Source organism: Nicotiana attenuata, unplaced genomic scaffold, assembly GCF_001879085.1.
Source record: "Nicotiana attenuata strain UT unplaced genomic scaffold, NIATTr2, whole genome shotgun sequence".
Lineage (NCBI taxonomy): Eukaryota > Viridiplantae > Streptophyta > Magnoliopsida > Solanales > Solanaceae > Nicotiana > Nicotiana attenuata.
The window spans coordinates 61,844-77,026 of record NW_017674405.1 but is presented as its reverse complement, the minus strand read 5'-3'; the positions used below and the strand labels follow the sequence as shown (position 1 = coordinate 77,026).

At 36.6% G+C, this 15,183-nt stretch overlaps 1 protein-coding gene across 1 annotated transcript; it reads left to right on the top strand.

The window, feature by feature from the left end:
- The first annotated feature begins 11,127 nt into the window (after positions 1–11,127).
- Positions 11,128–14,872, top strand: LOC109218597. The gene is made up of 2 exons (XM_019382972.1): positions 11,128–11,562; positions 14,262–14,872. Exons 1-2 carry the CDS (start codon positions 11,287–11,289, stop codon positions 14,520–14,522), a joined length of 537 nt encoding a protein of 178 aa, XP_019238517.1. The 5' UTR covers positions 11,128–11,286; the 3' UTR covers positions 14,523–14,872.
- The last annotated feature ends 311 nt before the right edge of the window (positions 14,873–15,183 follow it).

Sequence of the window (15,183 nt, the reverse complement as noted above, 5' to 3'; positions counted from 1 at the left end):
AATAGACGAAATTACAGTAAAGAGGTAAAGAAGAAAAGAAGAAGAAAAAAGAAAAGGAAAGAAGTAGGAAAAGAATAGAAAAGAAAGAAAAAGAGAAGGAAAAGAAGAAAAAGAAGGAAAAGAAAGAAAAAGAGAAGAAAAGAAAAAAAGGAAAAGAAAGAAAAAAGAAAAAGAAAAAGGGAAAGAAAAGAAAAGAGAGAAGTACAACCACAAAGCAACTCCTATGTCATGAACTACGTCCGACCTGATTCCTTTTAAGGATACGTAGGCAGCCTTACGGCTCGGCCCCATCAAAATAAAAATCCAAAAGTCCCCAAGCAAAGAAACTGGGGCAGAAGTTGTAGTTGTTGTAAGAGATCTGATTTCAAAGTTGTAATTTTGAACCCATTTGAGTTGTTTTGAGCCTTTTGATATCCTTTCTTTTTAACCCTATCCAAAAGCCAACATTACGGTCCAAAGAAAGACCTTCCGATCAGTCTTCGAGAGATGCCAAGTCAAGCAAGTGAGGTGATTCATATCAGCGGCAACAATCCGGTCTAAGCAGAAAAAATGAAAATGAGAGAGTCTTATTGGTGAAAACCCTCACGGGCACCGTAGGGCGACGAAAGATGAGAGAAATTAAAATGAGAGAGTCTTATTGGTGAAAATCCTCACGAGCACCGTAAGGCGACAGTGAGTTGAGAGATGAACAAATGAGAGAGGTTTGTTGGTGAAAACCTTTCAGGGCATCGCAAGCCGAACAAGGTCAGTGATTTGGCAAAGAAATTGGGTTATGGAGATCCCGGGGCATAAAGTATGGCAACTGAAAGGTGATTGGCGGAATAGGCTGGGCTGATTAATCCAAAATGCATGTCATGATCATTGGTACCAGCTGCTCCACTTAGATAAGTCTCTTTTCTTTTTCTCCCTCAAACAGTCATCCATTTTTGGATTTTCTTCTTTATTCCTAACTCTCAAAGTCATTGCGTTTCATTTCTTTTGGGTTTATTTTTCTAAGGCTTGTCCAATGTCAGCTTGGACAAGCCTTGTTTAAGCAAATAAGAAGGGATTTCAAAGCTTACTACCGACTTCCCAATTGCATGAAGCAAAGTGCGGCCAGAATGTACCAGAGATAGCATGATGTGAAGTAGGAAATAAGGTGTCAGTGAAAGTTTTACTGGTTGAATGGTTTGGTTCAGATAAAAGGGTCAGAAATGTAACAACAACGGGTTGGGTGTAGAGCACTCAGGTCATTCAGGGTCCTACGGTTAAGATTCAGTTAGAAAGTCAAACAATTCTTGGCCAGTTCAAAGCAGCCAGTTAGAGCAAAGCACGGCAATGGGGAGGCCACCCTCATCAAGAATGCCGCAAACTAACCACCACATTTTCAAACTGACAAGATTTTTTTTGATTGAAACAGGGGCAGAAAATTTTGTTTGCTTCGGAGAAACCCTCCATGAGGAAAGCAGGCGCCAGACAGGCTCGGCGGTAAGTTCCAATACCCTCCTGGATAACAGGATTTAGTAAGTTTTGAGGCCTTCGCAAATGACAAAGTTTGACGAGAGGTCTACTTTTGGAAAATGTAATTTGGCATTTAAGTTTTCACTTTAAAATGAGGCTTGATTTGAAACCTTTCAGGATAAAGGAATTTAATTTAGAATTTATTTTGATAACAAGAATTGTTTAACACTCACAGATGTTCCCAATATCACACTGAGGCAGAAAAATTTCTTTTGTTTTGTCTGTTTAGTTAAAATCAGGCACCTACCTGAAGAACAAGGGGAGACAGTGCAAGGAAAAGAAGTTTCGAAGAGAAAATAGTTCAAGTGTTGGAAATCAGCGCCCACCTAGAGAACAAAGGGAAGACAGTTCAAGTTTTGGAAATGCCCACCTGGAGAACAAAGAGAAAAGCAACAGTTTCAGAGGAGTCGGTGTTGGAAATCAGGCGCCCACCTGGAGAACAAAGGGAAAGCAGCAGTTTCAGAGGAGTCAGTTTTGGAAATCAGGAGCCCACCTGGAGAACAAAGAGAAAAGCAGCAGTTTCAGAGGAGTCAATGTTGGAAATCAGGCGCCCACCTGGAGAACAAAGGGAAAGCAGTTCAAGTGTTGCAAATCAGGCGCCCACCTGGAGAACAAAGGGAATGCAGTTCAAATTTTGGAAATCAGGCGCCCACCTGGAAAACAAAGGGAAAACAAGTAAAGTTTCTGAGGAAAGGAAGATAATTCAAATGTTGGTAATCGGGCGCCCACCTGAAGAACAAAGGGAAAGCAGCAACGTTCAAGGGAAGACGGTTCAAGTTTAGCAATCAGGCGCCCACCTGGAGAACAAAGGGAAGGCACCTCAGAATACAATTCAAGTCAGCAACAAAGAAAGCTCACCTAGAGAGTACAAGTCAACAGAGCAACATAAATTACAAGATCAAGTTTGAAGATATAGAGAGGATCTTGTAATTCATAGATCGTAGTTTAGTCTAGCTTCTTTTATTTTGTCTTGGTGTAATAAGGAGTTCAACAAGCAGTAGCAGCAGCAACAACAGTGAAATCATAGCTTCCTGGTAGTCCTAGCTACCGAAACTTCCCGAACTACACTGACCTGATAACTTTATAGCCAAGGATATGTAGGCAACCTCGGAAGCAAGGTGCGGTCAAATCTTTCAAAAATGCTTCCCACGGAGTATTCAAACGGGCAAAAATCGCTCGTATCCGCTCACTTTATCTTTGCACGAAAACTCTTCGTGTTTCCGAGCAAAGAGGGGCAGCTGTGAGCACGTGATTTTTGCCCTATATAAAATACTCCGACAGAATCCAAAAGAAATAGATTTTTCTTTTAATTATTTGCCATTTTAGGAATTTTTGTAGTATTCTCTTAATTATTTGCATTTTTGTGTGCATGTTTTATTTTTATTTAAATCATGAAAATACAAAAATACTTTGCATTTGCATTTAGGATTTATTTTTATATTTTTTAGGTTAATTAGTAAATTAGCTGTTTTATAAAAATAAAATATCACAAAAAAATAACTCACTTTGCATTTTTAATCTTTTAATTTTAAATTCTATAGTTCTTCTTTTAATTTAGGAGTTATCTAATTTTTGTAAATACTATGATGAGTAATTAGTTTAATTTGGTAAATTATTTTAATTTAAAAGCTAATTTGGTTTGTCAATTAATTTGAAAAGAAAAAGAAAATTGGAAATTGAGAAGAAAAAAAAGAAAAGGGATAATCAGAAAAGGCTGTGATTTTGGGCCAATTTGTCACAGCCCAAATGAATTTCCCCAAAACCCGTTCCAGATCCAGTCAAAATTTGCCCCATACCTGGTCCAAACCCTTCAAATGTCAAGACAACTCAAACGACGCCGTTTTGAGTTCGTTGGTTAAGTCAATCCCAGCCTTTCATTTTAATTCATCCAACGGCCATAAGGACTTCCCCCATTTTAAATAAAATTGTCTGAATAACCTAAGACACTTCACTTCACCCTATTCATCTTCTCTTCATCCTCTCACCATTAGAACCTTAGCCCGTCGCCTCCAAACTCCTAAGCCTCCACCGGCCGGCGGTTCACCTCCAAACCCCCCAAACTTTGACCACACAACCCCCCACTCACCCCTGATCCCTAATCTACCACCATATCTCCCTAAATCCTCACCAGATCGGACCAACGTTGGATCTAAAAAAAGGAGAAATCTTCTAATTCTTCAAGTTTCCAAGTGCGATTGAGCCTGAAACTTGTATTGATTGTTTGTTCTCGGCGAGAACAAGCGATTAATACCAATTTCGGCTCAAAATCAAAAGTGTCAGAAGTTCGTTCAAGCCCATTTTCCGTCTGCCTATTCTAGGTATTTTCGTTCTTCTTTCGTTTTCGTCTTTGTTTTATTCCCGTCCTCGTCTTCTTCTGATCCTTTCTTTCTCTTTCTTGTTTTCTGTTTTTAAATTGTTTGTGTTGCATGATTGGGATTGAGTCATGTTTAGTTTATAATGTTTAGACTAATTTCTTTGTTAATGTCTGTTAATTTTCTTTTCTTTTTTTCTTTCTTTTATTTTGCTTCTTTAAAGACATTTCATGTTACTGAAGTCCAGAATTAGATTATCTTGTTTTTTTTATTTTTACTTGGGAATTCATTTGTTTAAATTTGAATTTGGGCTTGCTAAATGCAAGAAGCCCAAAGAGCTGCTGGAGCTCGGTTGGGCAGGGGGCCCAAAGGCATTTGGGCAGTTTGGTTCAGGGTCTTGTTGGCTTGAAGTAAATAACAGGGGGTTAAAGGATATTTGGGCGAATTTAATTGAGGGAATCTTTTAAAACTGATTGGGAAGCTTCCAGGAAAGAGGGGATTGGGGTTAGTTTAGTAAATGGGTTTAAAATTCAAGGTGTTATGTGAAAAAATAAAAATTGGGAAAGGGGTAATTAACAAATTGGTGAAATCATTTTTGCTGCCCTAAAGCCCTCTATATAAGGCTGGTTTTCCATAAAGTTGAGAAGGATTGACACTAAAAAATCAGAAACGGCTGAAGAAAATACTCTGAAAAATATACTAAAATTTATGCATTATTTTGGGTCAAAAACTACTGGGAATTGGTCTTAATCTCATTGTTAGCAGTAGTTAAAGAGTTTCAAAGGTTTTTCTGCACTATTTGGTATTCAAAATGGTCTAAGGAAGCTGGTTTTTGCTGTGTTGATCTGCTGAAGTGCACTTTTCGTTTGCTGCTGATTCCTTCACTTTTCTTTTGCTCTAATTTTTCCAGGTATTTCCTCGACTGTAGACAGCATAAGAGATGTAAATGTGCAATCAAAATGTGAAAAATATGTTGAATACAAGTTGTTTTTTGTTGAATCTTACTTTCCTGTTCTTCAATCGCATTTGTGTTTTGTAATAACTTAAATTTTATATGCATTCTACTGTCCTCATGTGTTAGTGATGTGGTAACATGTTATTAAGTTTGGGGTTAAGTCTTCAATGTCTCCTGTTGTGTGGTGAGTCAATTTAACTTGTTTTTGGTATGGGGAAAATGCTCAGGGTTTTGTTGTTGGCAGTGAGGGCTCAGGTCATATGGTGAATTACTTTTAGCTTTCGTTTCAGTTTGTTCAAATTGATGCTGACTTTCAGATTCAGGGATTAGTCATGGAATAATTTCGTTGGTTTTTTTTATAAAGTTTAGTTCGACGCATTTTGTTCTTGAACAGTTACAGGTTGAGTAATAAGTTGTTAGTCTGACTAGTGTTATTATTTCAAACTGTAAGAACTTTACTGCTGTTTGTTAGGTTACTATCAAAGTTTGTATCTCACACAATTGTTTATAAGTTAGCTTGGGACTGAATTAAGTGTGAATGCTGTACAACCTTGTTCTCCTGTCACTAGTGCAATTGAATTCAAAATAATGCTGCTCTTAGGCGTGTAATATGGTTTGGTATCTTTTTAAAGTTTTTCTTTCTTATATCATGTTGCTGTGTACTGCTGAAAGCCAATTGGGCTCAGTTGGTCTTCTCAAGTTTCAAATGTTGCTTATGTTCTGTGGGGACTCGATCTTGAGTCCCACACTCCTCAGCTTTTACTTTTCATGAGATTTGGATTTACCTTGGGCCTTTACTTTGAGGCCACTGGGAAATGAGGAAAATTGTGGCCTTACAGTTCTTTAGGTTTGTGTTCGAGCACAGATCCCCATTTAATGGGCTGCTACGAATTATGTATACGACAAGCTTGGCCCAAACGCCTAGAGGCCCAATGCACCCCTGTAATTAGTAGTTGTGCAAACATGGCCTCAAATTGCATTGTCTAAAGTAATTCTTGAAATTAGGATGAGGTGTGCCATATCAAACAAGACCAATAATTTATGGCCCCCATAAATCTAAACCAAGAAATCATTTGAACAAATAGACTTGAGGTGTGCCATAAGCCAAAATTGAACCATCCATGGCCCTCACACATGTTATAATTTAGATATTAAAAATGAACTTCATAGTTTGCTTTAGGCGCGCTAATTAATTATCACAGTTATTACTAAAATCCGGGGGTACATTTCATGTGGACCGGTTTTAATTTTCTAACAAGGTTAAATAGAACGTGTCGTGAACCACAGGTGCATTTCATGTAGCGTGACTTGCGATATGTTTTGAACAACCTTGAATTAGTCCTTTAAATAAGTAAAAGCGGTTTTCAAAAGTTAAAAATGCACATAGGTTTCAAAGATGTTTTAAAATCAAATAAATAGGCCAATAATAACAGTTGAGCGACCGTGCTAAAACTACGGAACTCGGGAATGCCTAATACCTTCTCCCGAGTTAACAGAATTCCTTACCCGAATTTCTGTGTTCGCGGACTGTAAAACAGAGTCAACCTTTCCTCGATTCGGGATTTAAAACCGGTGACTTGGGACACCATAAATTATCCCAAGTGGCGACTATGAATTTATAGACAAATAATCCCATTTCGGTTGTCACTTAAATTGGAAAAAACCTCTCTTATACTCCCTTCCGGGGGTAGGAAGAAGGAGGTGTGACAGTTGTGATACCACATCATGGCCCCTTTTGAAAGTGTTTCTCCGAATTTTTTCAGCAGGACGGATTCAATCTCGTCGTCCTTAAGATCATTTCCCTTTACAACACAAGTGTAGGAAGTGATGTGCTCGTTGGGATCCGAGGTTCCGTTGTACTTCAGTAGATCGAGCATTCTAAAACACCTGGAGAGAGAGAACGCATGAGTAGGATCCCATACGCTAGTGCAGTGGGAGCTATCATGTATACCATGACATGTACACGTCCTGATGTGGCTTATGCACTTGGAGTGACTAGCCGATATCAGGCAAATCCTGGTGAGGAACATTGGAAGGTGGTGAAGACCATTCTTAAGTACTTAAGAAGGACTAAATACCAATTCCTCATCTATGGAGATTCAGAGTTGAAACTTGAAGGTTATACTGATGCAAGTTTCTCTTCAGATAGAGATGATAGCAAATCTATTTCTGGTTATGTATTCACCTTAAATGGTGGTGCAGTGAGTTGGAAAAGTTCCAAACCAGCTACAGTAGCTGATTCAGTGACTGAAGCAGAATATATAGCAGCTAGTGAAGCTGCTAAGGAAGCTGTATGGATGAAAAAGTTCTTAACTGAACTTGGTGTGGTTCCTTCAATAGAAGGTGCGGTTCCACTGTTGTGTGACAATACTGGAGCCATTGCTCAAGCAAAAGAACCAAGATCACACCAAAAATCCAAACACATTCTGCGAAGGTATCACTTGATAAGAGAGATCATTCAACGTGGAGACGTCGAGATTCAAAAGATTGATGGAAAAGAAAATGCTGCAGACCCATTCACTAAAGCTCTTGGCGCAAAGGAGTTTGACAAGCACAAGTGGAAATTGGGGATGAAGTACAAGAGCGATTGACTCTAGTGCAAGTGGGAGATTGTTAGGGATATAGTAGATATGCCCTAGATCCAATATCATATTTGATGATTTGAACATATTTTTGTGAACATTATTTGATATAAAAATATATGGCATTCTTTTTATCATAGTTATTATTAATTGTTTGATTAATTGATAAGGTCCTTGATTAAATTTTGAGATTTGTCATCGTGATAGAGATCATGATAATGAGAGCAAAGTCTCTTATAATTTAATCTGAAATTGTTCTTGATCGTAGGATTATTAATCTGGACATTAGTAATCCGCTTAGATCAATATTTATGTGATCGTCTTTATGGGATAAATATTAGTTGATCTCATTAACTAAATCACATAGATAGATGATGCATATAGAGATATGATCATTGAACCGACTCATTGGATAATTCCTAATGGTTAGAATTACCATAAACTGTCAATAGGATATTCTCTTGAAGAATGTGATGTAAAAGTTTCCTTTGACCTGAGATCGTCATAGTAATTGACAAGTTATTTGTTGTGCTTTAATACTAGACACCTATGGCCCTAGGGCGATAGTTGAAAGGATATTGGGTACGATTGAATACTTGTAGAATTAGTGATTGATCAAGATGAAATCTGTCAACTCTTGGTAATGAGTTTAAGCTCCATGTTGTCATGAATTATAAACGACCAAATTAAGACCTTGGCCAGGGCAATTGAATGAAAAGAAGAAAAGAGTTTCTTAGGTCATTCAATGGTCGATTATATTTGACATGGACACATAGTTGGTCGCCTATTAGGATTTGACAGTTGAACCATATCCTAGGGTGATCCAGAGCTATAAGGACAGAAGGAATTACTACATTATTCTTCTACTGGTTCTTGAGAGTAAATTGTATACTTCATGTTATCCGGTCGTTAAGGAGTGTTGCTAGACGCCACCCTTGATTAGTATATTGATATGATCAATTTACTACCGGCTTAGTATTGAACCTATGAGGTCGCACACTAATGAGTGTTCTGATCTTTGCTAAAGGATTAACTATTTTATTGTTTGGTAATTAAATTAAAGAATTTAATTAGTCAAACAAATTTAGTTATTAGTCCAAGTGAAATATTATTATATTCTTTGCTAGCACAGATGATATAATTAATATTGTGAACAAATTGAAGTTTTCTATTTGGAATAGAAAATTAAATTATATCTCTTGGTTATATATATATATATAGGATATGTTATATAAAATATTAAAAAAAAAAGGTTTGATGGAAACTTTGTAAACGTGAAATCCAATTGGAATTGGATTCACGTTAAAGTACTGTCGGCTTCGGGCTTCTACGATTCCATTAGGAGTGGGATTATGATTTTTTAATATAAAATCATTAAAGTCCAATTGAGGTATTGATTTCAACATTGTCGCCTTAGTCTTTTCCATAACCTAAAGGGAAAAGCTGGTGATATGTATTTATATACATATTGATCACCCAAATACGAGACCAACAGTAGTTCTTCGGAGGAACTGCACCAAGAGATAATTTCAGCAAAGAAAATTAGTTTTCTTCTCGTGCTGTTGGCTGGACTTTGAGAAATTTCAGCACATAATTTTATTCAATTTGTTCACGGGTTTCATTGATCAAAGAGTTGATAGCAAGGATCGGTCTCGGTGTGGATACGCATAGAGTCTTCGCACTATCGAAGAAATTTTGAAACAAGACTTTCTTCACCAGGTACGTCTTAGATCCGATCTTTGACATGTAAATAAATTTTAAACACGAAAAAATCTGCCTAGGATTGTTATTGTCTTCCGCTGCGTGTTACGAACACCTATATGCAATCCAACAGTACACACTTGAATACATGGAAGAAATAGATTCTCTTCTCTCTTTCTCTCTACATTGTTGTCTATCTTCTTGTTTTATGGAACGCATGAAGCGTAATAGACAAATTGGTTCCAAAGATAAAACTCTTTGAAGAAGGAGGGAGCAAATGTTCAAGATGGTCATAACAAGGAGGCAAGTGCTTTATAAGAACACCATGACATAACACTTTATAAGACCCCATGGGAGAGGCTCATGTACTTGAGAATAATGAGATCTCGATAAGTTATGTCTTTATTGTGTGATGATGGAACCGATGTAAAATGATCGTCGACGATGTTGTTAATATAATGTAGCGCTCAATATTATTAAAATTGACGAGGATCCTGAGCTCAAATCTGTCATGGAATTTGGACAGATAAATGATTGGCCAAATGAAAAATATGCAATGAAAATTGACTTCATCTGAAAAATATGAAGTTTGGACGAATAACCCCAACAGCTGAGAGTATAAAGGCTATATGGAGATATTGAAATATGATTAGTATTATATTGCAAAAAGAATCCTTGATATAGATTTGTTTATTCTAACAAATATTGTCAAGGTTTTGTTGTTTATGCAAATGCAGGCATTTATTGAAGTCCGTTCTTCAAACAATCTATTTGTATGTGAGGAATTGTCATATTATCATTTCACAAGATGTGTGACTTTTCTTTGAAGAGAAGATTCCAATAATAATAAGCTGATGTTTGCTTATCTCAATTGAAAGAAGAATATTGAAGGAGACTGAATAAATCATATATTCCATCAAAGTTCTTTGTCAGACACGATCTTCAACAGAATGATGAAATAGATGTTCAAGAAATTCGTTCAAGTGATAATTTGGCGGAATAATTCACCAAGGCATTGCCGATCTCAATATTAGAGAAGTTGTTAGACAAGTTTGGAATTCGTCGTGATATTTTCATTAGGGGGAGGCAAATATGTGTTGTACTCTTTTTCCCTTAGCTAAGGTTTTATCCCACTGGGTTTTCCTGGCAAGGTTTTTAACGAGGCAGCAAATAAAGCGTATTACAGATATGTGTACTCTTCTTCCTTCACTAGAATTTTTTTCCCATAGGGTTTTTTCCTAGTAAGGTTTTAACGAGACACATTATCTTTGGACATCCAAGGGGGAGTGTTATGAAATACTTGATTATGGTGGATGTCCATAACTCCTAAGGGAGTAACACCCACTACTCTTCTCCATTAACCTCCCACTACTTCTTACCGTTATGGATGTAACTCCCACACCTCCATGATCTTCCCCCATGTTTTCAATAGTTAATACCATGTTTATGGAGTCCCTTTGTGTTACCTATATCATCCTATAAATAGAGGGTTTGGGCATCACATTGTACACATTTGAATTCATGGAAGAAATAGATTCTCTTCTCTCTTTCTCTCTACATTGTTGTCTATCTTCTTGTTTTATATTATTACTTTGACCTAAGTTTCGTAACACACTACTAATTATTGAAATTAGACATGATAAGGTGGAGTTTAGGCTATGAATATTAATGGTGTTAATATCAATAAATGAGTAATAAATAGGTGTCCTTGATGATCTAATTGTTCGTTTGGTTACAATTAGTAATATCTATAAACCATTTCTTTTGTTCTGAAAACTATTCTCGATCCTGATTCTTCTGTCACTAAGTATTTTAACTCGTATAAATCTATACTTCTCCAAAATAATAAAGAAAAAAAGTTATTATTGAAACAAATTTTCATTTGTTTTTTATCTCTGAAGTTACAAATTCAATTAATAGAATTTCTTATCCTTATTTAGAAAAGAGATCTCGTATCACATTTTGCTAAAGTTCTTTATTTTTTGTGATAAAAATCAGAAGCATATTTTTTTTCCTTTTGATGAAATAGCAATACTCCATTATTTTGACTTGATTAGAGTTTTCCATTTTCCCAAATTTGGTTTTCTTATTTCCCATTTCCCAAACAATACCCAAAAATTCTTCAATCTTCTCTATCCAAAAGCAAAAAAAAAAAATGGGTGGCCGTTAAAACAGCTATTGTATCACTGCGATACCCCGCCCGCATTTTCCCGCCATCACTTGTTCACGTCTCCAAATGGCTTGCCTATTGCTCTCAATCTCGAGCTGTTACTGTCTTCGCCTTTCACAACTTGTTTTTAGTGGCCAAAGACCAATTACACGTCAAAATACTTTCAATTTTAGTAAAATTATCATACACCCAAGCATTAATCAATGTCGTCCATTTTATAGAGGAGCAAGATTCATCTTGCTCTCAAATGCCCAAAGCAATGGAGAATACGGCGGCTCTGAGCAGTTAATTGAAGATCTTAGGGTTCCCCAACAATGGCTTGAACCGTCCAAAGCCCTCGAGGTAATTAACACGTGTCTTTTCCCAATTACTCATTTAATATTAGATCAGAATATAATACACATATGTAGTCTGAACATGAATGTTCATCCACTGTTTAACTATATGCTGTTTTCGCCTCTGCACCATTTATGCTAGCCTTTCTGGACATCCCATTTGCTCAAAGTCGAAATTTTTATTTGAAGATGTTGGTTATAATTATCTTTTAAATACCCTTTCTTAGCTAGCGACTAAGAGGCGGATCTAAGATTTGAGCTTTATATGTTGGAGTTCAGGATTCTACCAAAGCCCATTTGATTGACGTGGAAATCTATTATTTGTACTTTTTAAGTAAATTTTTTGTTGGTGAAAACACAGTTACAGTTGAAACATAAAATGAAGAAAATAAATATCTTTAGTGAGGCGCGGATATCTCGCTCTCTTTAAGGAGATTCAAGCCCGCTGCAGCAAAATCTTCATTGGTCCAGTAGTAATCTTCTTGACGTCCCAGGATACAACAGCCTGATCACGTCGTATGACTCGAACAAACTCTGGACAAGTTGTTGAGTCCAAAGCTCCACCAAGATGAATACCTTCCTTCAACAAAAGTAAAACTCTCTTCTTTCTTTTTTCACAACTAATGGATTTGGATGAACCCATATAAAGGTCCGAGCCAAAAGTAATGGATTTGGATGACCCCAATACATATGCTTATGCGTCCTCCCCAGTAGCGATTTGTGGCCTAATTTATGTTGATATCTTGTTGATAAAGTTGTAGTTACTCATTTTTATGAGGGTGTATCAGAAAATGAATTAGCTTAATTGGTACTCCTAGAAGGGATTTGATGGTCGCAGATCAGAGGTTTTGCCTGCACTTTATCTTTGCAGTTACAAGCTAAGAGAGCGTTCTTTGTGAATTACCTATTAAGAAGTCAATTAAATATCCCGGAAGCGTTGAAAGATCTTAACTTTGAGTTGCGGTGGGGCTGATCAAGCAGTTCATGCATAGGGAGTAATTACATACTTCAGCATTGCCAATCTGATTTTTAAAATATTTGTGACAATTGAAGTTTTCTTGGAATTTAAATTCTTTTGAAATGGTAATAAATTTAGAAATAATTAAATATAGAAGCGTAAAAATAATTCTTACTTGATTCTTTTTGATTGTTTTGTGATCCTGGACATTGCTGGGATCAATGGTAGTTACCTTATGTAGCCATTGTGTTAAGAGGGTCTAGCTAGTAGCAAACATATATGGGCACATAGTTTTCTTGGTAGTCCTCTACTTCGTCACCAAACCACAAACGTCGTGGTATATTGGAGACCAAAAAGTTAAGAGGCCAAGTGTTATACAAATAACTGTACTCTTATATCAAGTAAGGCTGTATGAAATTTGAGAACTATGACCTTGATCTTCCTTTAGTAATTAAGTTGTGTCTGTGTACCATCCTCTGCTGTGTCTATGCCAAGTGTTTTCTGAAAATTCAACTTTTTTTGCCTTCTTGATTATGTTTAGCAAGTTCTCTTCAGAACAAGTTTTATATTCTAATTACAATCACAACAAGTATTCCACAAAAGTTAAATCAATTTAGCAAGATCTCTTTAAGATATGTGTTGAGAGGCTCCAAACTCTAAAGTGCATCGAATGTTAGTTCAGGCATTTACATTCAGCAAAATGAAACTGCTAGTTATCGTGTTTGTTTTACGTCTGATGAAGGATAATCATTGCTGAGAAGGACGAGATGATCTGCAACTCAACCGTAAAAGTCTTGCACTCTGTCATGACACAATTAGTGATTGCTTTTGATGCTCTCAGTTACCTTTATCATTACCCCAGGGTAATTGTCATATTAGATCTTTTCTACATATAAGCTTTGCCATTTAGTTTGAATGGATCTCAATAGTAATAGCTATTTAGTATGTGGCATCATTATCGGGTTTAAACTCCTATGTGCTCTGTAGGATAAGGTATTTGCAACCTGTCTCTTCTACTTACTGCATATTGACTATTTTCAGGTGGAGATTTTGTTGTACAACTGTTTGAGTAGATGAGCCAAGATGAGATTAAGATTTGCTTAAAATTCCTCCCAAGATTGATATGTGTGCATGTTATCTGTAGTTCTTGTCTTTGATATATATCTTAGCTGATTTTCCCCGAGACTATTTGCAAGAGGGTAGGAATTCCTTCCCTTCACATGATCTAACAAGTTTTATTTAATTGGAAAATATGTATGTTGAATACTTTAAGATGCCATTTTTAGTTAGCTTTAAGCGTCAAACCTAAGTTGTGGATGTTGTCCAATACTGTATAGCTTGACCGTTGACTTAGTCCATCTGAGAATGACTTGCTATCGTCACGTTGTTGCGTACATCTGTATGCGGGCTGGTTCCAATGTGCTCCTTTCTATTCCCATTGAAGAAAAAGGGAAAGAATTAGTGTACCTTCCTCTGATACAAATATTGCATTGTGCTCAGGAGCCTTTCTTTGCATCTGCACGTGTTTTGAAATTAATAATTCTAGATATGAGGTCAACTTTAGGATGTCTGCTTACTTTTTTTAGCAGCCTCTACTTCATCAATTAGAAATAATGCAGAGGTTTCTGATCTGCATAAATTGCATAGAGTAAGGCTGAAGGTGTACAGTTAGTTACATATTGTCTCACCCGAACCCTCTCTTTTCTCTACTGGAATACATGGCTCAAGAACTTGTGGCATTTACACAGGAATCTGAATGGTTGAGAACTGCTCTTAACAAGTGGTTGGATGATGAATATTGTCCAGAGGAAACAAATGTTGAGATTAGCGAAGTTGCTGCAAATTCATTCTACAGATCATTGTTAGAGAATAAAACTGACATAGGTGAGATACTGTTAAAGATGGCTGGAGACTTGGAATCCATATCCTATCAAGAAAGCTTTCATGGAGCATTCTCATCAGCAAATGCAGCAGTGAGTCTCATAATCCAACGGCTTGAACAAAACTAATCGTTTTGCCTCAGTAAAAAGTTTGACTCTTACCTTCCTACCAAACACGCCTTAAATTTTTTCCTTTGACTTGCATTTTAGAATTATCCTTAGTATATTAAGATTAAGAGAAACATGCCTACACCAATAAGGTTAGAAAGGCCATTTATCGTAAAGAAAAAAAGGTTAGAAAGGCCTATGGCTTAATAACTTCAGTTAGTCAGCTTTTATTGTGGTATATGGAGTTGCTGGAGAAATATGTATTTGCCAGATACCTCCAATTTGCAGTTGAATTTTAGAATGTACATATGAAACAATGGTCTATGTGACTATGTTAAGTTGCGCTGGTCATCTCAAGACCAATTTCTTTATTTTATTTTTTATTTATTTATTATGAGTAACGTTTTTCCAGTAGAGAAAAAGGGAACATATTGTGATGCTGGAAAAAAGTCCTTTTGCACTCTGGAACCCATTTTGCACTAGCGCACGGCGCGGTAGTGCAATTTTTCCAAAGTGAGATTTTTCCCCTCACATTTTGATATTCAGACTTGGGTCGAACCCCGAACACAATTTCGCCTTAATTTCTTGGACTTCTACTCAGGCTTAAAAGCTCCAATTCATCCATTTTAGCTCCACACTTATTTCTCCACTCGAAATCACATCCTACACAACACATAACTAA

Bases quoted from the DNA above. Each gene is read 5' to 3' on its own strand.
- LOC109218597 (XM_019382972.1), top strand. From the start codon at position 11,287: ATGGCTTGCCTATTGCTCTCAATCTCGAGCTGTTACTGTCTTCGCCTT. The intron at 11,563-14,261 runs GTAATTAACACG...GCATTTACACAG, and splicing joins AACCGTCCAAAGCCCTCGAG to GAATCTGAATGGTTGAGAAC.